At 45.6% G+C, this 26315-nt stretch overlaps 1 protein-coding gene across 1 annotated transcript in view; it reads left to right on the forward strand.

Annotated features, from left to right (window-relative positions):
* Window positions 1–26315, forward strand: part of COL26A1 (collagen type XXVI alpha 1 chain) — a 162171-nt gene that overhangs the window by 25612 nt on the left and 110244 nt on the right. The window contains exon 3 of the mRNA XM_066202098.1: window positions 9448–9551. Within this exon, the coding sequence (XP_066058195.1) occupies window positions 9448–9551 (104 nt within the window). The remainder of the gene's footprint in view (window positions 1–9447; window positions 9552–26315) is intronic.

Consider the following 26315-nt stretch of genomic DNA (forward strand, 5'->3'; position numbering starts at 1 on the left):
CAGAAGGTGACTGCAGGCTGAGACCCACTTCCCCATTCCTGTGACACTTCATCTAGAATTCACGTCTTGCGTGGGGCTGTTCCCATTGTCGGTTCTCCAGTTTCCACTTGGCCAGTGGTCAGTCTGTTTTTTCACTTGTAATATATCTGCTTTGGTGTCTCTTTGGTCTTTATGCAAGGCTGTGGTTGAAACACTTCATATTTTACACTGTCATGGTCAGACTTCTGTTGAAGCTTTTTAATTTCCCAGGCTTTTTAGGCACATAATTGTCATTAGAAACTTGCGAGCTTTCACCTTGTCTCCTCAACTTGCCAAAAATCTTATTTTTCATTGTTAACACAACTGGAATTTCATAAGAACCGAACATTTGATCATGTTATTAGTAAAAATGCTTTTTGTGGGCCCCCGCAGTTGATTGATGCCATTGATTCTTACATTAACCCAGAGACTTTAGGAGTAGTGTGTGCTGTTGTGACATTGTTCATGGAACATTTTCAGTTTCAAATGTAGTTTGGTTTGTTTGTCTGATGAGTCCAATTGTTTGGAGACAATGCAGAACAGCAGCAGACATCTCAGTTTTTCTTTCTGTGTGAAAATATCATGGAAAGAAGCTGGGGTTATTAAATATTCATGATCTCAGCTGGTGAAAGCTCAGCTAACAGGAGCTGCATTTTTGGAAGATGATCACTATGGAGAAACCTTCCAGAAGAGATGGGAGGACATCAATGCTCTTTTCCCTTTGAGTTAGGAGGAAATGCAGGATAAGAGGATGGGACCCTTCCAGGGAAATGCCCGTAATATCTGTCCTCTAGCCACACGTTGTATGACATTCTTGCATAAAGTAGAGAAAGACCTTGGACCTCTTTCCCAAAGACCTCTCAGAAAATGCTGGAACTCGTGCACTTATCATCAGAGGTAAAACAGGTCCTTGATAATTTCCCCTACTGCCGCTGTCTGAAAGGGAGAGCCCTAAGAAAGAGTAACAACAAAGGTGGATCCTCTGTGATCCTGAGAGTTGAATGGGCTATTGGATAAGTTATCCCCAGCCAAGACATTTTCTTTAAGTGGTTGGTTGTTTGCAGCAGTGCACCAACCTTTGATAAAAGAATGAAAAACAGCTGCTGAAAATGAAGGATCTTGTGACGGGTGACTGCTGTGGACAGTGTTTGGTACCCTGAGCCAGGTTGTGTGGTTGAGTTGTTGTTTGCTGAGCACACAACAGCCTAGCAGTATTTTGCTGCCAGCCCATAGGGATGCTTGAAGTAGCTTTCTTTTTACTTGGAGTCAAGCTGAAGTTCTAAAACTACTTTTTTTAAAAAAATACTTTTTCCTCCTCCCTCACCAAAATGATGTTTCCTTTTTAGGAAACATCAATCTCTCTCCTCATTCAGGTAAAGCCCATCTCCTGTTTTCAGATGAAAACTCCCTTTTTTCATCTGAAAAGGGATGAAAGGATAGAAATATATAAAGGATAAAGGATAGAAATATGAAAAACAGTTCCCAGAGTCACAAGGCAGTGTGGTGCCTTTCCTCTTAGAAACTGGGTTCGAGGGGGCTTGTAAGTGTTCATCAGCCACCAGGCTGAACAACTTCCTTTGACAGGTCTCTGAAAATCCCTGCAGAAGATGAACAGAGCACAAAACTCAGCTTGGGTGTCCTGCTTGTATCTGTTTCCTCCTTACCTTGTCTGTACCAGCCTCTCTGGGATTTCTGCAAGTCTAACTTCAGGCAAGGTCAGGCTTGTTCCAGGTCTGGTCGTGGCTAAAAATGTTCTTGCTCTCTATCTCCCTGCGGTTGTTGAGGTAATATAAATATATCTGCTTTTCTTTTGCTAAAAAAGTAAATTTTAAGTGTCTTTTGGCCTTCTCCTGTTCTTCTCTAGGGAGATCTGTGGTGCTTGAGCTTGAATCAAAGGGCACAGAGTGTTCTGTGTGACTGTAAGCAATGCAAAATGTCAGTAAAGCCATTGGCACCGTTTTGGCTTTTTAGTGTTTGTCCCAGCTGTGATTTGAAACAAACTGTTTTCATCTCCTTGTTTACAGCGAGTCAGCCATATCTGGGAGAGCTTTTCATTCTGCCAGCACCCTTTATCAGGCTGCTCACTAGCAAAAGGGATGTCAGCCAAGGAAAAAGGCATCTCTCAGACTGGTGGTGACAGCTGAGAGGGGCTCTCTGCTGCAGAGACTCCGCTTACGAGCAGACAGCGGCGGGGCCAGACGAGGATTTAATCCCTTTTCTGTCTCCCATTCACTCGTGTTGGGTTTCTTTCCCTTACTGCACAAACTGCAGCTCAGGGTCAAGCCTTTGGCAGAGGAGGATCTGCGAGATCCCAGCCTTGCAGCCCTGGCTGTGAGGTATCCTTGCTGTCCATCCACTTGCTCCTGGGAAGCTGCAGCGGAGCTGCTTTAGCAGGAGTGTTGTCATCGTGGCTGGGATGAGCTGCTCTGCTCTTGCCCTCCACCCCAGGCTCTTGATTTAGCTTGGGTGCTGAGTTGCTCTGGAGTGGTCTTGGCTGGAGGATTTCCCTCAGCAGATCTGTTGTTGAACTCGCTCCATTTGTGCAGCAAAGGCTTTGTCTCCTCTGTGCCACAGGCTGTGCCTCTGCTGTGTCTCTCTGGGGTGCACGGGCAGCTCTCCAGAAGCCTGGCTGGAGCTCCTGGGCTGCTTCAAATTCACATGCCATTTGTCTGTCTGACTGAGTCCCTACCTTGGGGTTTCAATGGCAACCTAATCTCTTGTTCTCTACTGCCTTGAATGATTGTCCCCAGCTCCCAGCAAACCCAGGCATCCAAATTGTAACCCTTCTCCTCAGCAATCTTTTTGCCGCAGCAGCTGTAGGGTGATGCCCAGTCCTGCCCTGCTTGGGACACTGCACTCCTCAAAGCTCACTGAGAAGGGTGGTCTTGAAGGCCAGGCAAGGATTTGAGACCTACATTCAGTTGCTGGAGCTTTTGTGAGCTCCTGTGCCTTCAGACCAGCAATGCTACCTCACCTCTAAGATGAGAACAGTCCTGCTTTTGTCTTACTGTGTTTTATGACACAATAGGGCACTTCTTGCTATACTCTAGTTGGCCAAAATCAGCCTACATTTGATTAGAATATTTGTGTATGATTGCTGTGGTCAGTAAAGTAGTGTCGTGGATGGGATGAATGGCCTTGGCAGATCATGTGCTCTTACAGCCTTCAGAAGACAAACACTTTCTGCTTCAAACAGTTGTTGCTGTGAAAATCCCCATCTCATCTCTGGAAAATCCCCGTCTCATCCCTGGAAATGTTCTTCATTTGTGGCGGGGTATTCCAGCTCTTTTCCTACTTGTTCCATCCTTGAAAATGAATGTTCCCAGCAAGGCTGTGTGAGTTTTTATCCTGCTATGATTTGCTGTACTCCATGGTCACAGAGCTGTCTCACTTTAGCTTTGGAGTCTCCTTTCTCTGCAGCATTTTCTGCCTTCAGAGACTTTGAAGATTTTCCAGGAAAAACCCACAGCTTGCTTGTACAGGGATAGGTTTACCTGGTCTCTTACTTTGATGAGAGTCTTTGAAACTCCAAACATTAAGGTATTCATTTGTTGTCTTCAAACTTCACTCAGAGGTGGGAGAGATGGAAGGAAGAGTGTTCTTGCAACACAGCATATCTGGGCTGCGATGCCCTTTCCAGCTGTCACTGCCTGGGTTTTTTTATTTCAGTATTGTAGCTGGTTTGGCTTATCACAAATGCTCTGTGCATTTAATGTAAGCAGGCTACACATCTTGCATGGATCATTCTTGTTTGGTGTTTTTGAATGCTGGGTTTTCTTTTTTTTTTTTTGTTTTTCTTTTCTTTTCATTTAAATTGAACACATTACTGCTCCCAGAGGGATTTTACAAGCTAGTTTGTAGAATAACAAAGAAGGAATTCTGCAGGCTCATCCAATTTGGTCTTCTGTGCTTTTGAAAACTCTGTTGCTACAGGGTCAGTAGGAGAAGTTGGGGATCTGTCACCCAGGAGATTGGCCTGTAGATGATGTTTCCCCTCAGTTTCAGAACTAGTAATGCCACAGGGAAATCCTTCTCTCTTTCTTGCTTTCCAGTCAATTGAATAATAAATCCCAGAGCTTATTCCAGTGCATTAGGATTGCTATTTGAAGTCCTGTTACACATAAACTCTTTTATGTGTTTAATTCCCTTACAACTCCACATCTTGAAGAGAAATGTGCTTGGAAAAAGGCATCTGCTCTCTGAAGCACACATGGGATATAAATGCAGGATGAACAGTGCTGCTACAAACAGGACGGACAGAAGCTCTGGGTGTGTAGGATTAGAGCTGCAGCACAAAGGGGCATTCTGAGCTTTGAACAATGGCTGTGTGCTGCTGCCTGGGCACAGGTGGAGGGTCACCTGTCTCAGGGGTTGTGCTCAGGCTGCTGATTGAGGCCTTTTGATCTTGCCCAGACATTCTCTGGGCACTCCTCCTCCCTGCTGCAATGCTGCTCTGCAATAGCACTAACATTGTTAATAAAGACACGAGCTGATGATTACCCCGTGGTGGCACAGAAACATCTGTCTCTGCGTCCTTGGCCTTTTTTCTTGGGACTTAGAGACTGTCAAGTATTGCTGTGGACAGCAGGGCATGGCAGGTAGAGAAGTTTCTTTCCTGGGTTTAGTCTTTTGCTAAGTTGTTTGAACCAGACATGTTCAGAGCTGGACAGTCTTCTTCCTTCCCGTTGGCAAAGGCAGAAGACACAATGAGCTCCAACACTCCTGCAGCTGCAGGCTGGTTGGGTTTTTTTTTTTTTAATCTGGTGTCTGCAGGAGCACATTTGAAACTCCTCTAGTTACGTTGTTCCCTGGGGAACTGCTGTGTTTGTGGTAGGGAAGCTGGAAGAGATGCAGGAAACAAGAGCACAGGTCTGATTCACAGTGATGGTCTCTGCCATGCCATGAGTGCAAATGTGATGGCAAAGGTGCTTCCTGTCCCTGCATCAGCTGTGCCACTGGTTTGAGGTGAAGTTGTCTTGTCTGTGTCACCCTGAGGAGCTGCCTGGTGTTAGCAGTGTCTGGCAGGCTTTGAGAGGATGGTAAGGATGGTCTGTGTGGCTGTGGTGCTGTTGGGAACCAAATATATTTTTGGTAGCTTCTCTGAGCTTTTAAACTCCCTTCTTTCCAAGGGCTTTGAGATGTGGTTACCTAACATGATGGATTTGAAATCTGAGTTCAGAACTCTGATTTTTTGTGGGGAGTTGCAGGGTTTTGACATGTCTGTAAATCAGGGCATTGGTACCAAGAGTTAGGAGAACTGCCACGGGCTTTGTTCTGGATGTCTTTTGATGCACTTGTAATGGAGATGAGGGTCCCTGGAACACCCTCAGTGGCAGTTCTGTGTATGGGGTTGGACCCACTGGGCTGAGACCTGACTTCAGTGCAATGAGAGAAGCAGGCAAAATGCAGCTTGGATTCCTTGGTTTCCGGATTCTTTGCCAGTCAAAAAGGCAAGTTCATTCATCTTGTGATCCTGAAACCCATCAGTAAGTGATGGTGAAACTTTCAACCTGGGACTTGAATAAAAATGAATAGAAGCCTCTGAGGGTCACTGAGGTCTCCCTGGGCACAAACTGCAATGGCTGAATGAATCAGAGTAACAAAACCTTCTCTTGTGATGTGGAAACGAGTTCCACGCCTTCCCTCTCATGTGGTCTTTGTGCACAAACAGCTTTGTTTGTGAGTGTCAAAGGGCAGGGGAAATCCAGAAAGGCTGAAGGTATTTCCTGTGTGTGACAGGCTGTCCTGCTTGGGTCAAGGCAGAGATCACCCTGTTTCTTTTGACCCGATTTTTGAGGCTTTGTTCCAGGAATGTGACACTTTTCCCCTTTCTTGTGTCATGTCTGCCTGTTGTGTTCAGTGACACTTCCTTGAAATCAAGGGGGACACGTCCTTGTGTGCTGAGGAGTGAGACTTGTTGGCTGCCACCCCTTGGTGTGTCCTGACTTCTCCAGCACTTACAACTTTGTACCCCTGATGCCTTGGGAAGGCTGGTCTGAAACAGAGACTGGATAGAGCTAGAGAATAAAGCAGATATTTATTGAAAGGCCTTTAGGGTACACCTTGGGCAGGACAGGGCCTGACCAGGGCTACACCCGAGGTGGACGAAGAATGGTCACAAAACGGACAAACGGTCATGAGGTCTCACACTTTTGGTGTATTTGCACATTGGGGTTTAATTGTCCAATCCCAGCTCCAGGCTGTGAGGTCCCATCCTTCTTGTTCTTCCCTTCAGCCACCCTTGTTTGTGCCTTTGGGCCTGAAAGTTGTGCTTGGTGTCCAGCAGGAAAAGGATTTGTTTTGTCTCCCTACTCTGAAGAGAGGTTACTAACAGTTAATATGAGGCTCAGAACTACACCCCAGCAGCACAGAATCTGAAAAACATGAAAGCTAAATCAGTTTATCAGTCAGCTCATGCTCTTTCCCCAGATTACCACTTCCTTGGCAGTCACTTAGAGCCACAAGCAAGAGATGCTATTTCCCAAGTGATAATTGTATGTGGACAAGCTCTTGTAGCTCGTCCTACAGGGATCAGGCAGCTCCAAGGAGCTCCATGTGTTGGCTCTGGTCTAGGAACAGCAGTGGTTCAGCTTTCTGGGCTCTTCCCTGGGAGTTGCCCCATTCCCTGGGATATTGTTGTGAAGCCTCAGCAAAATCCCTGGAAATGACTCCTGACTCTTGCAGTGGAGTGGCCGATCCTGGTAGTTTGCTCCTCCATGAAGTGCTTGGAGTTCTGCTGGAGGGAGCTGTGTGTGCTGAGCATGTCCTTTGGTTCCCTGAGGAGCAGAGCAGTGCAAGGTTGTGGCTCCTCCAAACCTCTTTCCCTCTGCTTTGGCAGATTTCTGTGCCAGTGTTTGTGGCTTGAGTGACATCCAATAAAAGGCTTCCCTATTTTTCACTTTTTCTGCCTCTTGTGTTTTCCGCACATTTTCATTCAGGGCCTTCTGATCTTTAACAGGTATCTTCTTTCTCTCTCCTTTTCCATATATTTTTTTCATCTCCTTCAGTTGCAACACTACAAGTGTCAGATGGTGGTGATACTTTACTAAAGGTGCTTTCTTTGCTCCCTTCCTGGAAAAGCAGTCAGAAATCTGCATGATGTGATGCCATAGGTCACAGCAGACCTTGGTGCTGTGTCACAAAATTGAGGAAAAATGATGCCATGAAGAATGGAGCAACTTCAGAACAAATTGGACTTGCAGGCTGGGCCCACTTCAGATGCCTGAGTGCACGATGCTGAACAGAGCTGCACACTTCTGTCAGGACTCTTCCAGGGAATTCAGGGTGGGTGGTAGACTGTGACAGCTGAGCTCAACGCTTGTCATGCCCTGAGAAGTCCTCCCTCATTTGAGGATTAAACTAGAGCTACTTCCCCGACACAGAACTGCTGCCAAGATTCCAGTCTGGCTCAAGCCACTCTCCACACTTCATAATGAAGTTTGAAAGAGTTTTAACATCTTGGTGTTGGCAGAAACATGGTTTTAAAATCACGGTGTGGTTGGAGACACGCTGGCTCTGGACACTGGTAACAAGGCTGGAGACTTTCATCTGAAGGTCAAATCCAGCTGTGGTGTTAGTGACAAAGTCATGAACTTCTGACTGATGGTTTGGGGCTTATGTGTGGAAACGTGTCCGGAGTCCAACGCCAGGACTGGGAGTTGGGAGACCTGGGTTCAATTCCTGGGCTTTGCCAGAGCTATTCTGAGAGACCCTCAGCAAGACACTTGAAGTCTTTGTGCCTTAGGTCTCTTTGTGAAAAAGCACTGAGGGTCTGCCTACGTCAGCGTGCTCCAAGTCCTCACACTCACACATGACTCTGTACTCCTGAACACCACTGGATGCAGAAGAACAAAGAAATAGTTAGGATGAGCTGGCTCTTCCAGCCCATACCAGACAAGAGCCTGGATCACAGCTGTGGGCATTAGCAGTGACTGGTGTGCTCTTTGGCAGCTCCAAGGGTGTGGACATCATGTTCTCAGGAGACAGTCCTGCTCTCCTGTCTCTGGGTGAGGCTGCTCCCAGGGGAGGCAGCTCTGTGCTCAGGAGGAAGCTTGTGCAGCCCCCCCTCTCCAGTGGCTAAAGGAGAACTTAGTTTTGGTGTTTGGCAGCTGGCACAAATCATCAGCAAACAGCTTCCTGAGAAATTACCTTCCCAAAGACTCTGCTAACCACGACTGAGCTGCTCCCTTCTTTCCAAGACGCACCTGGGCAGCCTCTCCTGGCAAGCCTTTGTTACTGCTCTTTGGGGCAGCTACCAGTCACTGCAGTGCTGTCCTGGGTGTGCACCTGCCTCCCCTTGGAGCAGTTTTGGATGAGATTCACCCAACCTCCAGCTCTGTTTTCCCCTGTGCCCAGCTGAGCCCGGGGCAGTGCTCTGTCTCCTGCTGGCTCTCGGCAGGAGGAGCCTCTTCCCCAGGGACAGGGTGCTCAGGCTTGTGTCTGCCTGGCTTGGAGAGACAAGCATAAGCTGCAGCCTGCAACACTGTAATCCCAAAGCTTCAGACTCTCCCTGTGTGTGCCAAATTCTTTTGGCTGTTAAATAAGGGTAGGAATTTCGAGGGGAGCTTGTGGAGTACAACTTCTGTGTTTGCTTTTAGCTTCATGACTTGTTTGGCTGTATACTGGGAAAACTCGGAGTTGCCAGCTTTGACGAGCTGCTGTTTTAAAGGAAAAGTTGTCACTTATGCAACTGTCTGTTTTGTGTTGACTTCAGAATCACTGGTGCCTTGCACAGCCCTGCTGTGTCTGCAGGTCACCCTGCAGTTCCCAGAGGGGCACAGCAGTGCTCGTGCTGTCATTGGGACCCTGGGGATGCTGTGCTGCTCACAGAGCTCACACACCTGTCCTGCAGAGCCTTGGCTGTGGTCCAGAAGAGCGTGACCCAATTTCAGATGGAGGGAGAATTGAGGTCGGGTCAGATAGAGAGCTGGGAAAAAGGCTCCATGAAGGTCACTGATGCAGTTGTCATGTTGATGTGTTGGTACATCGCAGGTCTGAGTGGTGGGGAAAGGGAAAGCACCTGGGAGACGGGAAACTATTACTGCTGATTGAGGAAAGGCTATTGCCAGCCTCTGTTCAATGTCACAGAAGTCCACATGAGGGGAGAATGTGGGAAACAAGTCATCATCTCTGCTGCTTGCATGACTTTGTAGGGGTGAGATCTCCACAGAGCTGCTGGTGGTACCTGCAGGAGGAGAGGTGTGGGGAAGAGCCAGTAGAACATGAGGGCTTAAGGAGGAAAAGCAAAGCTCTTGAACCAGATCCACGCTCTAATAAATCCTTGCTGATATTTTGAGTGACTCCTTTTCCTGTAGCTGGGGTTGGCTGGGTGCTCTGGGATATATCCAGGTGGGAAGATGTGCTATGGATTAGTAGCAACGCTGTCCTCGAGCAGGTCCCTGCATTCTGCTGACTCCTTGTTTGTGTTAGTTACAGGACTCTCATCAGGCCCACGTACAAAATGTCCTACAGAACTGTGACCACGCTGGAGTGGAGGTGCTGTCCTGGCTTCACAGGGAGCAACTGTGAGGAGGGTGAGTTCTCCAGCAATGCCTCTGTCCTTACGGAGCAGCAAGGATGGACTGGCTGCCTTGAGCTGGGGTTTGTCCCTTACTGTGCCCCACACCTCTTAAACACAGCAACAAATCACCTGTTCCCTTCACTCCCCATTGTCATCTGTCACACAGGAAAGATGGTCATGGAAAACAGATCATTCTGAATGCCTGCAAACAGGCCCGAACAGGAAGGGGGAAAGAATAAAGAAAAGGGCATCAGGGATGACCTGTTTAGAGATGTGCTCATGCTTGGCATCCCTGTTGCGTTCAGAAAATGTGCATTCTCCTTTTTGTGTGTTATCTTCTCCCTGGCCCTTGTTATCACCATCAGTTGCTGTGTCCAATAAAAGCTGGTGCCTGCATGGCTCCTTCTGAACATTTTATGCCTGTAAGGTCTGGCCATAAATAATGTGTGCTCCCAGAGAGCTTGGAATCCATACCTCTGGTTCCTCTTTCTACCTGCTCCTTGACTTATTGGTGCAACATTCATATTGCACAGTGCATATGAAAACACAGTTCTCTCCACACAGAGGAAAACACAGGGCTCTTTTCAGAGCGGGAGGAAAAATTATTTTCCTTTTTTTTTCATCACAATAGGCCATGTTTTATGTTTTTCTTCCTAACATTTTCTACTCTAACTGTCACTTCTGGGAGTTGGAAACAAGTCCTCCTTCTCCACCAAGTTTCAGGTTTAGGCAGTAAGGCATCTCGCTGAACCTGACTTGAGAGTTCACAGCTTATGAATGGGACAGACTAAGCTGGGAGTTTTCTGTTTGTTTGCATCAGGTCAACACAGCCTGTCTCTGGCTGCTGAAAGGTCATTAGGGGTGTCCAACATCTCTGAGTCTGCTGTTTGTGCTGTGATATCTTAATACCAATCACACAATTCAGGCAAATCTCTGCCTAGGAAGTTGTCTCGTTACAGTCCCAAAGAGTGATGGCTGCAGACAGCAGCTGGCTCCAGGCTGCTGAGGGAACAACCGCTTCCCAGAAGCTCCAGAAAATCTTACAGAGTGGCAAAGCTACCCAAAGCTGCATTCTGCAGGAGAGAGCTTTACATTTTAACATAATGCTAAAAGAAGTGAGCCTGAGAGAGAAGCTGCTGTGTGCAGCTTGAGTTTTTACCTGTCCCTGCAAGGAAAGGGGAGCTGGGGATGGTGGCAGAGCTGTCACTTCCAGGGGAGCTGAGGATATGCCAGGTGACCTGAGGAGCCCCTGTGTGCAGCCTGTTCACTTGGACAGGTGTGAGTTATTGCAGCTTAGTGGTGCTGCTGGTGCAAAGGAGAGGTTCCAGCTCCCTCCTGCAGTGCCAGATCTGTCTCAGCAGAGTTCAGTGGAAATAAAAAGCCAACATAAGCTCGTGTGCGGAAGCCGGCAGCGATCTCGCAGGAGCAGGTCTGTGGAACGAGGTGACAATTTTATACAGTTACTTTTCAAGGTGGAACTGTTCTTTTGGGCTTGGATATGGTCTGTGGAGTGTGAGAAGAAAGCCAGTAGTAAGCCCTTACTTTCATGTGTGAGATTCTTTTTACCTTTTTTCTCCCTCTCCTTAAAACATCTGGTGCTACTGACAGTCCCACATCCTTGAATGAAAGAGGAAAATAAAAAAAAGACCCCTTTCTAGTGCAGCAGGGTTCTGCCACTTAGTTTTTAGTGGAAATTCTGGTGCTAGCAGTCTGCATGGCCCTTCAAGCTGTCAATTTTAAAATGGAAATATTTACTTACTCCTTATGTTAATTTTTAATGTTAGTGTCACTTGGAAATGAAAGTAAAAAAGGCTGAAACAAGGCTGTTTTAGGGTTTTGGCAAGCCAATATAAGGCCTTTTGTACCCTTTACTTTCTGTGCTCTCCCCTACTGCAAGTTTGGTTCCTCTGAGAGGGTGGGATGCTTATCTGTGTGAGTTCTTCCTGGAAACAGCAGACAAAAGGAAACAGAAAACTAAACTGAAGCAAAACAAAAACAGTGTAGTGATGAAGCCACAGTGAATTAGCAGGGCAGGAGCTCAAAATGCTTTCATCTTTCTTTGGTAGTTAGATTTCTCCTCAATATTTCATTTCACTTGTATGTGCAGCTGGTGCCTTAGAAGTTGATGTGAGGTAGGCATGACTGGAGGCAGCCTGGACCTGCACTATTTTTAACTTGCTTTCTTGCTGGGTTGCAAATCCTCCCGTTCTCTGACAGCCCCTGTAGCCAAAGGAATGGCACCTGCAGTGCCTCTGAGCTTCCACTGCAACATCTCCTGCTTCCAGAAACTGGAGGGAGGGAAACACTCCTTCCCCAATGAGTCTTGGAACAGTAAGGTTGTGTTTCCCTCAGCAGGATGGATTAAGCCAGCAGATAACAGATTGATTAAGCACACGGAAGAGTTCTGGGAGTTGTGTGTGCATGGGCATGGCTGATGGTGGTCTTTGCATCCTGATGATATAAATCTGCCTATAAGATCTATGGATTCCTTCTTTAACCCCCAGGGAGCAGAGTTAATATTTGCTCCTTTTCTGTGCTGTTCTGGAACAGTGTCTTTGGGGGAACCACTGTAGCATGTCTGGAGGATAGATTATTTTTACTAGCTGTCCTTATATCAAGCCTTTCTTGCCCTTTAAAAATTTATTTCTTTTAGCATTTTATGAGGGAAGACAGGACAGGGGAAGGGTGAACCAAGGAAAGAAGTCAAAGAATTTGAAGCCATTCAGAGGCTGCAGCTATTTCTGATATCATAACTTGTCTCCCAAATGGCAGGTCAGCTTTTCTTTTGCAAAAGCAGCAATTCAGTGTGGGTGTCTAGCCCCAAAGTAGGACAGACTCCTGATGAGAGTGCCTTGCTGTAACACACCTTCAGTGGGAAAACTCCCCTCTGCTAGAGCAGGCCGGTAAATGCAATTCAGTCACTGAAGTGTCTCCATCCTCAGCTGATAAGTTTGGCTTGACACAAAAACCACTTAACTGTCACCAGCTAACAGACACCCACATTAACACTGAAAGCTGCACATTTTTAGATTTAAATTATCCTGGGAATCCAACTCCTGCTTTGAAGCTGATAAAGAGCAGCATTGTCTGGAGAAAGCCCAGCTCTAGAGGTGGATGGAGATTTTGCTCTCAGTGGGCCATTAATTTACTGAGGCAAATTAACCTGTTTCCAGCCTGTTTCCTTTTTTAAGCTGACACTGCCTGGGGCTTTCTCCCTTTCCTTTCCTTGCTTTCTACTCAATCCAAGATATGCCAGCATTTAAAAGATCTCCAGTTCCTTTACTGGTTTTGTAGAACTGTGACCTGCTCATTGAGTTGGTAGTTAAAAATCACCAGTTGTACCAGGCCTTCCCAAAGGGTTTTCTTGCGACTTCTTCAGCTGGGGAAAAAGACTCGATGCAAACAAGTCTGGTGAATATAACTGTCACTAGATACTAACTTTTATTTTCCAGTTTCAGGGGGTTTTTGTTTTGTTTAAAGTGGAGCCCAAGCCTAGGACAGGAAATGAATGCACTGAGCCACCCAGTCTGCTGACTGCTGATATAAAGAACATATGGATGAGGGCAGTGCAGGGGTGAAGTGGTTTAGCTGCTGCAATCATGCATCAAGCTGATTGATTTGAATCCAGGATGATGCTGACATTTCAACTCAGCCTTTTTTTTTTTTTTTTTGTATGGCTGAAAGTTCAAAGGCAAATGCAACCTCTTGGGAGAGGAAAAGTGTCCCCAGCAAGTTCAGGGGCTCAGCACTGCCCTGGAGCTCTCCAGCCAGGCGAGGTCTTATTTTACTTTACAAATATAGCATAGCTTTCTTCCTCGTTTGTTTGTACTGCTTGAGTTTGGGACAGTAGCCAGTATCCTCTTTACTCCAGAAGCAGATTGATGGTGGACAGCGTGGCTGTTTGGGCAAGAAACAGCTCCCAGAGTAACCTCAGCACCTCTGAAGTGATGCTATTGCAAGTCCAAGCTTACTTTTTTTTTTTCCTTTTTTTTTTTTTTTTTCTTTCCTAAGAATGTAAGTAAGATAGGAAATTTGAGCAGCTTTGTTCAAGTAAAAGCTTAATTGGAGAACTTTTTTTTTTTAACATTTGCCCCTCCTCATTTCAGTTCTTGGAATGTTATCAATATTACTTCCAATAACTATTGTTTACATCTTTCTTGTCATCCTGATATTTTTCAAACCTCTTTAGATTCCCATGTGTTTGCAGTTTTCAAAGCAGCATAAGTAAATGAGGACCTTCCTCATGGTATGATAGAGTGCAAAAACCCTCTTCATTTTTGCTGCTGGTTTACAAAATTTCTTGATCCCAGGAGGAGACAAGCAGAACAACACTGCCAGGAAAATCTTCAATGAGCAAATGCAATTACGAGACAAAATTTGATGAGACTGTGAGAAAGGACCACAAAACAAGAGACCTGAAGGTTTGAAAGCCCACTGAAGTGCTCTGAAGGGAAGGGAATTCAAAGTGGTGTTAATGGGACCTCACTTCTCCAAGCCTTGCCCTTCTTCCCCATGAGCCATGAAAACACAGAACTGTCCATGATGGGAAAACGCAACAGAGATTATGAAGAAACATTTCCTGCAGTGTCACAACAGTTCTTTCCAGGAGTTGAGCTTGTGTGTTCCCCTTTTTTCAAGTTCCTCAGTTCCTTCCTCAGCTGAGCTTTTTGTTGCCACTGAGCTTTTTCATCTTCCCTTAGAGACTGAGAAAGTGTAAGAGAAAAAAGTGGGAGTCAGAGCCATTGCAGTGCCTGTTCCTGCCGAATCCTGGTTCAGTGATGTTTGCCCACTGCAGCTGAGTCCAGCTCCTGTCATAAAATAAAAGCTTCCATGTGAACACTGAAATTCCCCCCAGGGTGTTTTTTTCAGTGCCCTCTGACTGGCTGGGCAGTTCTGTGCTGCAAACATGGCAGACTGAGGTTCCTTCCCTTCAAGTTTGGGTCTAACAGGGATGTACTTCTCTACTAGAGACTGGTTCAGTAATTCCTTTGGGGAAATGTGGCTTAGCTCTCATCCGAGACCTTTGTAACCAAGTACAACATTTGATTCCACAGAGCAAATTTTTTTCTGAAAATATCTTCTCATACCGAAGTTTGTTTGTTAGATACAGTGAGTGAATCATGTGAATACATGTTATAGACTATTAAGTGCAATGTGAATTTACTAATAGTTTTCCAGTTAGTAAGTAGGCAGTAAAGTGTGCTAATTATCTCTGTAAACCTCCCTTCAAAAATATTTTATGAAAAAATATCAAAAAAATGTGAATCACCTGTGATGGAATTGCTGATATGTGGAAGTGGCTTCCTGAGTACTGATGTTTGTGATGTAGGTCACAGGTGTTGGACAGTACCCAGCCCTACACCTCCTGCTGCTCCAGTGTTCCACCTCCTGCTGGTGCTTCTGGTGGCCTCTTCAATATCAGATCCACCAGAAGTTGCCCAAAGCACCCTACAATGTGTCACCCACTTGCTGTCTGCTCCCATCACCCTGCTGACCACTCAGCAGCCTCTGGCTTCGGGCATAACTTGTGTCACCCCTGATCAAACTGATCAAATTTTCTGAGGAGTTCCTGGAGTGTGTGGTCACTGTTGGAAGTATCCACAGCCTGCCGAGAGCACTTTCTGGCATCAGCACTCTGTGACTACTTGAACAATTTCTAAATGTTCATCTTCCTTTTCAATACATAGGAAAAAAGAAAAAAAAAAGAAAAAAAAAATCCCAGTTAGATTTCCAAATATTTTGACACTGCATTCCAGCATCTGAGTAGTTTCATTTTTTTGGACATTTCTAATCTGAACAGGGAGAATTTTATTGAGCACCTAATGTCAAAATATCTGAAGTGTTAATTATCTGCAGATGTTATCTTAACGTAAGTGGGAAAGCTGTATTCTGTACCATTACACTGTCCCAAATTTTTTAGCTCCCATCAAATTACTGTGGTCTGTAGAGAATCCTCTATATTTTCATAAGCTATTGGCTTTCCCAAACACATTGGATGCTTTCTGCTGTGTATGTGTTAATTCACAAGTGAAGGACCCACCTGTTTATAGTGAATGACTTTCCTATGATTTTGCTTCCTTTCTAATCAGGACTGAGCATAATCTTCCCTTGGGCAGGGCTGGACAGGGCTTGGAGCAAACCTGGGCTGGTGAAGGGTGTCCCTGCCCATGGCAGGGATGGAATGACGTGAACTTAAAGGTTCCTTCCCACCCAAACCATTCTGTGCTTGTTTTAGACTTGCAAAAGCTCAGAGACATCTCCAGTGGTTGGTTAGTTACATATTGAAAGTTTTGCACCCAAGAGAACTCCTGAATTACTTTAGAATAGAACTTGGGAGTTGTGGGCTCTGAACAGCCCATCCAACCTCTTGGCATTTTCTTTCATAATCCTTACTGCCTCCTTCAGTCCTGAGCTTTTAACATGCTACTTTCTCATGTAGCTGTTCCTTCAGGGCTCCTGTTTTCCCCCAAATTATAATTTGTTTCCCATTCATCCTCACAATGATGAAATTTTATTTGCTTGAGGCTGTTAGAAGGGAGTTGTTTTTTTCCCCTCTATGTGAGTCTTGCACTCTGGGAGTTGCTGGCAGTGTAGTGTCCTCTGGAAAAAGGGATATGTGACATGGAATCCTGTGAATCCTGCAAATGTAGTTAGTACCAAAGTCAGGAAAAACATTCTCCCAAAAAACTCCACCCTCTCTCTCTTTTCCACAGACATTCCCTCGGAGGTGGTGGGGAAAGGGTGGAGCTATGTTTATACCAGAAATTAGTACTTTTTGGAGTGTACACTCCCATTTGCATAGGAAAGAGCTAAATGAGAGGGATGGTTTCGAATTGGTGTCCACTGATAAGTTTGATGCCTTTCAAGTGAATTACAGACAATAATAGAAGAAGAGTTAAACCACCTGCTGATGCTGTTTCTGAGTTTCCTTGCTGCTGCACTGATTTGGTTTTTTTATCAGGAGTAGGAAATGTGGCTTAGGCCTTTGATGTGAAATGCCCACAGTTGGAAGGGGTGGCAATGAGGAGTCTCCTTCTTTCACTCACTTTGCAAGGCTATTACCCACTTAACCAGCTGGTTTGTGTTTAGTTTTTGAGCACTTACGAAATTACAGCTCCCTCCCCATTGCTTTTCAAGGGCTTAGTTATGAAATATGTGGATTTAATGTTGCTGTCAAACAGTGCTGAATGGGATGGTTCCTTGAGGAAGAACTTACTGAATGTCTTGCAGGAGAATACTTGAGTGGCTTGATTTGCAGAGTGCCATTTCTTTTTAGTGCAGTAATTTATTTACTTTTAGTTATCTTTGATGTCTGACTCTAGAAGCAGTGGAGACTTGTGCAGATGTGAATGTTGGTGAGGATAAGGGAAAGACGAAGGACAAAGTTCCAGGTTTTCAGGACTTTCATCCCTTGGTGTGTCTCTGTGTTCAGAATCCTGCTGCCATCTCTGATTTCTCTTCTCTCAAATACTGGGGGAGAGACAAGAACATACTTTACACCACCCAAGTTCCAAGAGACCTGTGCAGAACTGATCTAATAATGAATTGTCACTTTGTGTGAGTGATGGAGAAATATCTTGTACTCCTGAGATTTAAAGACATGAGAGTAAAGGAAGATCTTGAAGATGGGAGACTTGATCACCAGCTTTGCATGGAGAGCAGATGGACAGGCCAAGGTACTCTTGCAAAGTGCTTTTTGATAAGTTTGAGCCAAGCTGTTGACAGTGCAAGGTTTTCCCATGTGTGAGTGGCAAGATGTGTCTGAGGGGGCGTGAGACAAAGGGGAGAGGTTGAAGGAGGCCACAGCGTACATGGGGTGGTGCAGTTGGTAGCAATTGAACTGGAGCCAAGATTTGGGGGTGAAGCAGATGAACACATTCCTATTTACACTTTAGGGACTCTTGCCTTTCCCCCCTTTTTTTACATAGGTTTTTCATTAAACAAGTTAATGCGATTGGTACAGTCCCACTTGTGTTTTCTGTGGTAACTAATTCCACTTGTGGGCTGCTCACAAACATCAACACAAGGAGGGTTTATGCAAGGGCAGGATGTGAGCAGGGTAAGCCTCATCCACACAAGCTTTCTTCAGGAAGAAGAGATTTACTGGGTACCTAAATCACCATTACAACTACCTTGGGATGCTTTGCCATGTGGAAATGGGATTGCAAGGAATTGGGATCCAGGTGGAATTGGGATTGCAAGCCCGGGAGTAGGAACAAAGGTGGATTTTCCAGAGAAACTTGAGGTTGGTTTTGTGTTCTGTAGACTTCAAGGTTAAAGCAAGAGGTAAGCATTGAATTCCCATGTTGCTGAATCCTAGACTTTATTCTCACTCAATTCCTTGTTATTAAATAGAGAACCAAAATTGTTTGTCCAAATAATAATTTATGATAGAGTTTAATTTCAATTTAACATGAAGTTCTGGGCAAAAGCATGTTCCACGCATTTCAATGTTGTCTTCTCTGTGTGAGCCTGTTAGAAGGATAAAGGCAGCAGAGTTAGTACAGCTCCGTTTGGGAAGCTACAAAACGCTGCAAAACACACGGTTCACTCAAAAGAAATTCTGTGCTGTCATTAGTGAGGGTTCCAACTGTGCCTGTTTGGGCAGAGGTGGCCAGTGGAGTTGTACCAGGGGCTGAGCTCAGCCTGGCATGGCTTGTTATTCCATTTCCAAGTTAGTGTAAGGAACGGAGAGCCCTCCCTAATGGGATCTCTGTGTGTTGGAGGCTAAGCAGTACTGGGAATATGTGGTAGACTAGGATTAAAACGCTGTTAAATCTTGATTGAATTGTAGAGTTGGGCAAGAATCCATGAAGCGAGATTCAGTTAAGGACAGCCACAGAGGCAGGAATAATTAAATGTACAGATTTAAATAAGAGATTCTGAAGGTAGTGGGATCCCAGGGGTGGGAAGGGAGTTTGTGTAAGATGTCAGAATGAAGTGTTGCTCTAAAGTCAGGAGAAGAAATGCCATTTTGGAGTTTGGTGCTACACATACTCTGACCAGGTGTAACATTTACTACTAAATAATCCATGGCACTGCCTGACACACAACAAAGTAAAACTTTAATGGACTGTGGTACCTGCGTGTGTTTGTGTTGGTGGTTCTCAGAGAGGTCAAGTTTAAGCATTTATTGGAATTTCAAACTTTTAACTGCTAAACTCATGTGAAAGCCAGTCCTAATTGTGCTGCACATCTGAGCCCCAGGACTTTAAATACTGTAAAGGGATGTGTTGCATCTGTGAAGGAAAGTGTTTAGCTGAGAAAGGAATGTGCCTTTCGTGGTAGATGGTGTGTGAATATGTTGTACAGTTAAATAATTTGGCTGTTTAACTTTGGAGGAGTCAGTAGGTGTGTGTTATACACAGCTGAAAATAGCATCAGCACAAACAAGCTCTTCTAAATGTACCGTGACTGGTGGTCATTTAGGCTAACTCATGGTTTTCAGAAGCTGGACAAGAAGTGGGTATAAACTCATTCTGATGATGACATGCCTGTGATTACAGAAAGTCTAGGAACTGATTATATGTTTCCTATGAGTGTAGCACTGCAAGGTACCCTGGTTGTCACTGCAGTGTCAAGAAATCTTGTTGGATGATTCTTTAGCAACTTTACCATCCTAAATAAAGGAAGGCTGTGAAAAACTTAGTGGAGAAATGAGCTTTGCTTTTATGTGCCATCAGATTTCGAACAACATTTAATAAAAGACTTCATCAAAATGTGTAAGAGAGTGAAACATCACCATTTAAGCAAGTTGTACTGGGTCCCTCAACCACCAGAGCAAGAAAGACACTGTGAAATGGCTCTGTGAAAATCCCCTATCATGAAGTTCATTAAGGACTGATTAACTTTATTCTGGACTCATAACATATGCTTCTTGCTCGGGCTCCTGATTTGTCTCTCCTTGGATAGCGCATCCAAATCCGCAAGTAACATGCAAGTTTGCATTTCATTTTGAGCCCAGCAGGCACACAGCAGTGAGGTTACAAGACCTTTCCAAGTGAGCCTGGAGGGACTTGTTGGCTAGAGTTTGGATCTCTGGCAAGCAGCTCCCTCCAGCTCTCTTCTGTAATAAACTCAGGGTTCAGTCCCCGGCCTCGCGCAGATACCGAGCTCTGTTGCGTGTCGCTGGGTAATCAGTCACTGGGAAGGCACAGATGTTTCAAGATGCACAGCAATGGGTGCAGCATAAAAGAGAGGCAACAGCAGGGTCATGCTGCAGATGCAACCACATCTCACATGTGTTCATTCTTGACAGGAGAATTCTTGCAGCATTTGCGGTTTTCTGCTTGCTAATCCCATCAAACAAGGACTCTAAGGCTAATAATGCTCGGGACTTTTATTGCTGCTCCTTTAGCCACACAGTGCCAGGTGTGGCTGATGCCTCCACTGCAGGCAGATCCAAGAGAAGGGCATTAGAGTAACAGAGAGGGGTGCAGGATTGCCCCAGGCAGTGGCTGAAATTAAGCTGGGCAGTAGTTCTAATAAAGTCAGAAGCATTAAAGAAATCTGGGGCTAGAAGATGTCCTAGCCTTTACCTGGTTGTGGAGATAAGAGATGAAAAAACTGCATTTTTTTTCTTCTTTTTCTGTAAATGAAATAGACTCACGCCTAAAAGAGAAGAAGCCAGAGCAAGTCAAGATTCAGTTTGATGTTTCATTTGTGTGTACATAATGACTTTTGTAGCAGTAACGCTAAAGAAGTTTTGGCGTGTATCCACTGTGGGAAGTGCAAGGCCTGTGTTCATTGCTAGGTGGTCCTTCATTCTAAAAACCTTGAGGGACGCCCATGGCAGATGGGCTTTAATTAGGCTGTGTCCTGCTGCCAGTGACTGTCAAATGTGTCTCCCCAGATCAAGCGCTAGAGCTTTGTGTTGAAGGTGTCAGGTCTTGCTCTGATAGAAAGAGTTTCCTGCAGTATGAGCTGTAGAAAGTGCTGCTGTACCCCTGAGACACCGGCAGAAACTGTGAAGTATCTTGGTTAATTAGTTCTTCAGTGGCCAATTTGGATGGAGACACAAACCTGTTGCTGTTGTCAGCCAGTGTTTTAGCCTCAATGGCAGAGGCTTGTGCTAAGTAACAGAGGTTCTGGTTTTCTCTTTACTGGTGTGGAGACTTGTTAAACCCATATGGCTCAGAGTACTTGTGTAGGGATGGCTCTGCTGTGTTGCTGCAGGGCTCTGCACTGTAAAAAATTACAGCCCATTCAAGGAGGGGAACAAGCTACTCCTAAACTTGGCTTGTTTGATCTTTTCTAACTTAGCCTCAAGTGATTAAGCAAACAGTGTGTTTTCAAGCATTCTCCAGTTGTGTGATCTGCTAAACACATCTCACAGTGTGATCTGCCAGAGATGCCTTGAACACTGTCCTTGTGCTGAGCACTCGCTGGTCCTTGTGGGAACATAAATAAGCAGTTATTTCTATTGCATCTGGACTGTCTGGGTGGGATGCAGAGGATGGGTATTGGTTTATGTTTAACCTAAACTTGAAGATTCTTGCTTTTGTCTTAATGTTAGCACTCACAGCAAGGCAGCAGCTCTTTATTAGCTACCCAGGAAAACAGTCCCTTCTCCTTGCAATGAACTCCCTCATCTGTAGTGTGATGTGTCTGTACAAAGAGGTCATTCTTGCCCTGCCCTTGTTTTAGGGAAGCAGAATGTCTAGCAGCAGTGGCAGTTGGGATACCAACCATAAAACTGTAAGCTCCTTACAGACCAGTGTAACCAGATCCCTCACACTTTTCATGGGGAATGCGAATGAGCATTGACATGGCTCCATTAATGCCTAGTGGCACCTTTTTTTTTTTTTCTGCAGTGGCTGTCCTTTGACACTCAGCACTGGTCTCCTATACCTGAACAAATGTGAATGTTGTACACACTGGAATATAAATCTTCACCCAGGAATCTGTGTTCCGCTACAGGTTCAGCTGTTAAGCTTTGGTCTTTGCTGATTGATGCAGAAAAGACAGCAAAAGTAAATTTGATGCCTCAAACACACCTCTCTTACCCCTGACCCTGAAGTGGTCAGGGGTAAGAGAGGATGGTTTTCCTGAAGTATATCAAAAGCTGAATATTTATCAGTCCTTTCTCCTTGAAATTGTGGTGATCCCAGAGTAGATGGATATCCTTTTTCCTATCCACATTGGTTTGCACCTTATTTATATTTTAAATCAGCAAAAACTCTGATCTTCACCTGGCTTTTTATGGCAGCTTATAGAACTGTAAATGTGAATATGCTGTGACAGCAAACCCTAAATCAACCCTTGGTCACTGCAAGCTGGAACAATTTGAAAACCTGTGTAACCTTTTGACCAAACCTGGGCTGATGTTCAACATCTTTAACAAGAACTGAAGCCAGAACAGCCCTGATGACTTCAGACTTTCATTATGAGCCAGCTGTAGACCCTCATGTACACCCAGGTTGGGACAGAGGATGTATTGGGTCAGCTGCACCATTTGGGCAGGAATGTGCTTCCTCCCTGGGGCTCCATTGAGAAATGGTGTTCTCAGGGCTGCTTTTTGCTTTGGCACTGAAAAGCAGTGGGCACTTCTCCTTTTCACCACTGCTCCTGGGCACCAGCCATCTCAGGACAATCATTGCCAGCATCTGTCATGGTTTTCCTTTGCTCCCCAGCTCTCCCCATGGCCCTGAACAGTGTCGCACTGATCAGCGCCCTGGGAATAATCCTGTAGCTCTGCACAAACCCTGCACCACAACAGTGTGCCAGGTTTGCTGGTCCAGGTGTGCAGCTGATTTGAAATGTGTGTTAAATCCTTTGTTCTGGCACAGATCCCTGTGCAGCTTGATGTCCCATCCATGTGGATTGGAGCAGGCAGGGTTGAGCTAGCTCTGGATCTGCATTAACCAGCTGAATAGAAGCTAATTTCACTTTGGGTGCAATAATCGGCCTCTGCTGGTGCAGTAGTAGGGGGTCTCTCCCATTTGCTGTTAGCTGAAATGGTTCCCAGTTTCTGAGAGGGTGTTGGAAGAGCTAAGAAGTAATCATCAAGATTTTCCTACTATAGATGACAGAGGAGAGTTGGGCCACTGATGTTTATGTAACAAAACTCTGTGGAACCTGTATAGAAAGGGAAGGTGATTTTATTTCAAAACACATCAATATGTTGATTCTATCCACTCAGATTCTCCAACTGTGAGCACTTGTGTGGTCTGGATTGGATCACTTGTGGGACATGGACAAAAAGGGACAGTGGTTGTCACACCCTCTGTCTTTTGAGTCTTTCCAGGTTGTTGCAGAAAGCTGGATTTTGGAGAGTCTTTCATGCCTTCCAGATGCCAGCACTAGTTGTGATGTTACGTTTTGACTTGGGAGTTTGATTACTTCAATGCCAGTAACTACTGCTTTGGGCATCTGCCTGTTGTCTTTGACCTTATTTTGGCTTTCTGCCCATTGAGATAACAGCAAGGAGCACAGTGTGTGTAACCTTCATATGTATTTCCTTCTCAGTTAATTTCTTCTTCAATGTTAACATTCCTGTCAAAAAAAACCAAACCCAAAACAGTTGACACTTGGACTAGGTGATTGTTGTAGGTGCCTTCCAACAGGGACTATTCTAGAAAACAATTTCCCTGTGTGTGACACACCTGTGCCTTTTGACATGCACGTTGTGGGCCGAGTTCCATCTGATGCACCTGTAGATCCAGGTTTCTCTTTGGGATCTTGGAGTTGCTTTGGATCTGACAGCATGGGGGCTTCTCTGGTTTGCTGCCATAAAGACGGTTTTGATGTGTCCTGAAGCATCTTCCTGAGTGCTCTGCTCCCAGCTCCTGGGGTATCCAGCCTGCCCGTGCAAACAGACCAACCCCAACCTCCCAAACATCATGTAGTGTTCAGATTGCACAGCCCTCTCCCTCACTCCAATGATTAAATTCCACTTAATTGATGCAATAGGATGCTTCAGGGCATGTTCTCCAGGGCAGTGATTGCAACTCCTCATGTGATTAAAGTCTCTTGGCCAGCAGCCCTTACCACGGCAGGGTTCATTCCTCCAGTAAGAGTGGCTGGTGCACGTTAACTACTGTGGGGTTCCAGATTTCAGAGCCTTGGGATTTCTGCCTCCATAGTGAGAATACACTGGGATTTGTGGTGATCCCACCTGAGCCCCACAGGACATCTGGATAATGGGCATACAGCAGGATCTGGGTGCCTGTAGCCATCAATCTCCAGAGGCACAGTGGATGTTTTTATTGCCCTTGCTTATCTGGCTGTCCCTCACTCTTTTAATATGAACCATACCAAATGAAGCTGACTGAGGATGGACGATTATCTGTGGTATTCGTCACTTGTAGGAAGGGGAGTTGGTTCAGTGTTGGCTTTTAGCATTTGCTAGGCCTTGTCTCCTTGACAGAAAACAACAGACTAAAGCGATTACCAAGAACAGCTGCTTAGAAGGGGCTTTGAATATTTTTTCCGCCTTTGCTGACCTGAACCACAGCAATTATAAGTTCTGGTTATTGTAAACTTACCACAGAACACAAGGCATACCTTAAAATGATGTCATGTCTAGACACACAATTCAGGTATAAATTATGGAGAGAAAGTAGCTTGTTCAGTGGTTAAACTGTAAAAATTTAACAAGATATTTCTGTGTCTCTAGCCTTCACTCTTGCATACGTATTTCTTTACCTCTTACCAGGAGAATTCTGTGACTGCCTCTTAATTTTTTTGTGTTGGGAGATGGAATTTCCTCCCTGTTCTCCATTTCATTTCCTATTTCTGCCTCGCTGCGTCTCAAGGGGAGCAGTGTAGCCATCTACTCTGAGTCCAGAGCTGGAGAAGAAGACTCTTGGGTCCAGTCATGACTCAGGCAAGGTCACACAAGGGGTGATGTACAGCAACCTTTCCAAAATTTGGCTTGCTATTTTGGGTAGCTTTGTTTTATGGGGTGGTAGGGGAAAGAGAACTCTGCTGTAGTGCCCAGGTGCCTGATTTTCCAAATGCTCGGAATCTGGAGTCTCGGCAACATCCCAGTGAGGCTGCGTGGGCCTTACATTTCTGGGGAAGTTGGACCCCATTTGCAGCAGGCGATCTCTGTGGTGTGAGCTGGATTTCTGTCTGGAGTCACTGCTGCAGCCCTCAGGGGAATGGTGGGCACAGCTGATGGGCAGTGCCACACCTGGGGGCTCGAGCTCTGCAGGGTCACAGGAGGGGTGGCTGTCGCAGGTGCTGGGGAGCAGTGTGTGCAAATCAGTGAACAACATGTGCAAATCAGTGAGCAGTGTGTGCAAATCAGTGTCCTGCCCACCACCAGGGACTTGGGCAGAGCTCCAGTGCAGCATGGAGAGGGCTCCCCTGCTGACAGGCCCTGGCTACTCTGACTCGTGTCAAAATGCAGCTCCCCACACTTGGCCTGGGCTGAGTTTCACCGTGAGATCGGAATGGTTGGCTTACCACCTGGTGTAATCTATACCTCCAGGTAGCTGCAATGAAATGCAGGCTTTGGAGGTGGAGGAGGCCTGGTGGGTTAGCAAGCCAGAGCAGGGCTGTTCTCCATAGTGTATTCTGTCGTGCTTTTCCTGGCCTAATTACACAGTCCTCAAGTGAAGGAATTTGGCAAGGGCATTCTTCCGTTTTTACCGGTGTTTGGTCTCAAGTTCTCTTAGTAAGCTTTTTCTCAGTCATCTCCATTAGAGCAAACTGCCATCTAGAATTTCTCTGTGTGGAAGCCTATTGTGGATTTTGCTGCCAGGTCCAAATATGATACCTCTTCTTACCTGAGAAGCACCTTGCTGTCCCCAAACACCTGGTCTGCTGTCTCTTGAGAGCAAGGATCTAACTCTCGTCATACCTGGGCATCTCATGGTCTTTTTAAACCCATAATCACATTCCAGTTTGTTTCCTGGAAGCTGTCTATGCTACAGGTCTCTGGAGAAAACTATTAATGCTCGGCAAGCAGAGATGGCAATTGATTCTAGAGAAGTTGTTCTGCTCTTGTTGCCATGAGGACAGTTTTGGAATACACTGAAGAACAGTTTCACTCTATTTTCAGCATACGCAGCAATGTTCTCAATTCCAACGGGGCACATGTTTCTGCAACCTCATGAACTTGAAGTGTCCACGCTGGCCACTGGTGTGGAAGACTTTTCTTTGGTATCCATGAACTTAGGGAGAGAAGCCCTGAGCCTTGGTTCACTCTCAACACCTGTATTTTTTTGGTAGAACAACAATCAGGTCAACTGTCCCTGTGCCATGTAGATGTCTGTTCTGTTCTGGAACTGTGGCTTTCCTGTCCCGACCATGTGTTTGTACAAAGGTCCTTCTGTACAAAGGCCCCCAGGTCCTTTTTGCTGTCCTGCTTTTCAGGATCACAGCAAGACCTGTTTTCATTTGGATGCGTTTGTTTCCATTGTTTCTCCTGGCCTCTTTGTGCCCTGGCAGCCAGGAATGACCTTTTCGCTGCGTTGTTTCTCCGTGTTTGCCCCCCGCTTTGCTGCTGCCTGCAGGGCAGTGTGTGGCAGGTGAACATTGTGCATCCTGCCAGGTGCCCCGTGTCTTCTGAGGGATTAATGCTTTGTGCAGGGGGCACAAACCTTGAAGTATTTATGAAGGCACCACAAATTGCTGTGACATCTTCAGAGATCCACAAATAAAGTGATTGTTGAAGCAAGGCCACGGAGTAGAGTATGCCACTGGAATACTTTGTTGTTTTAAGAGCACTGAAGAAATGAAAACTCCCACTGCACCCTTCCAATGTCTTGCACAATCTGAGGTGGCCTTAGGGCCCCTTTTCAGCTTTTGATTGAGTGATTGTTTTTGT

The sequence above is a fragment of the Chamaea fasciata genome, unplaced genomic scaffold (genome assembly GCF_029207755.1).
Source record: "Chamaea fasciata isolate MVZ Bird 193981 ecotype frontalis unplaced genomic scaffold, bChaFas1.0.hap1 SCAF_21, whole genome shotgun sequence".
NCBI lineage: Eukaryota > Metazoa > Chordata > Aves > Passeriformes > Sylviidae > Chamaea > Chamaea fasciata.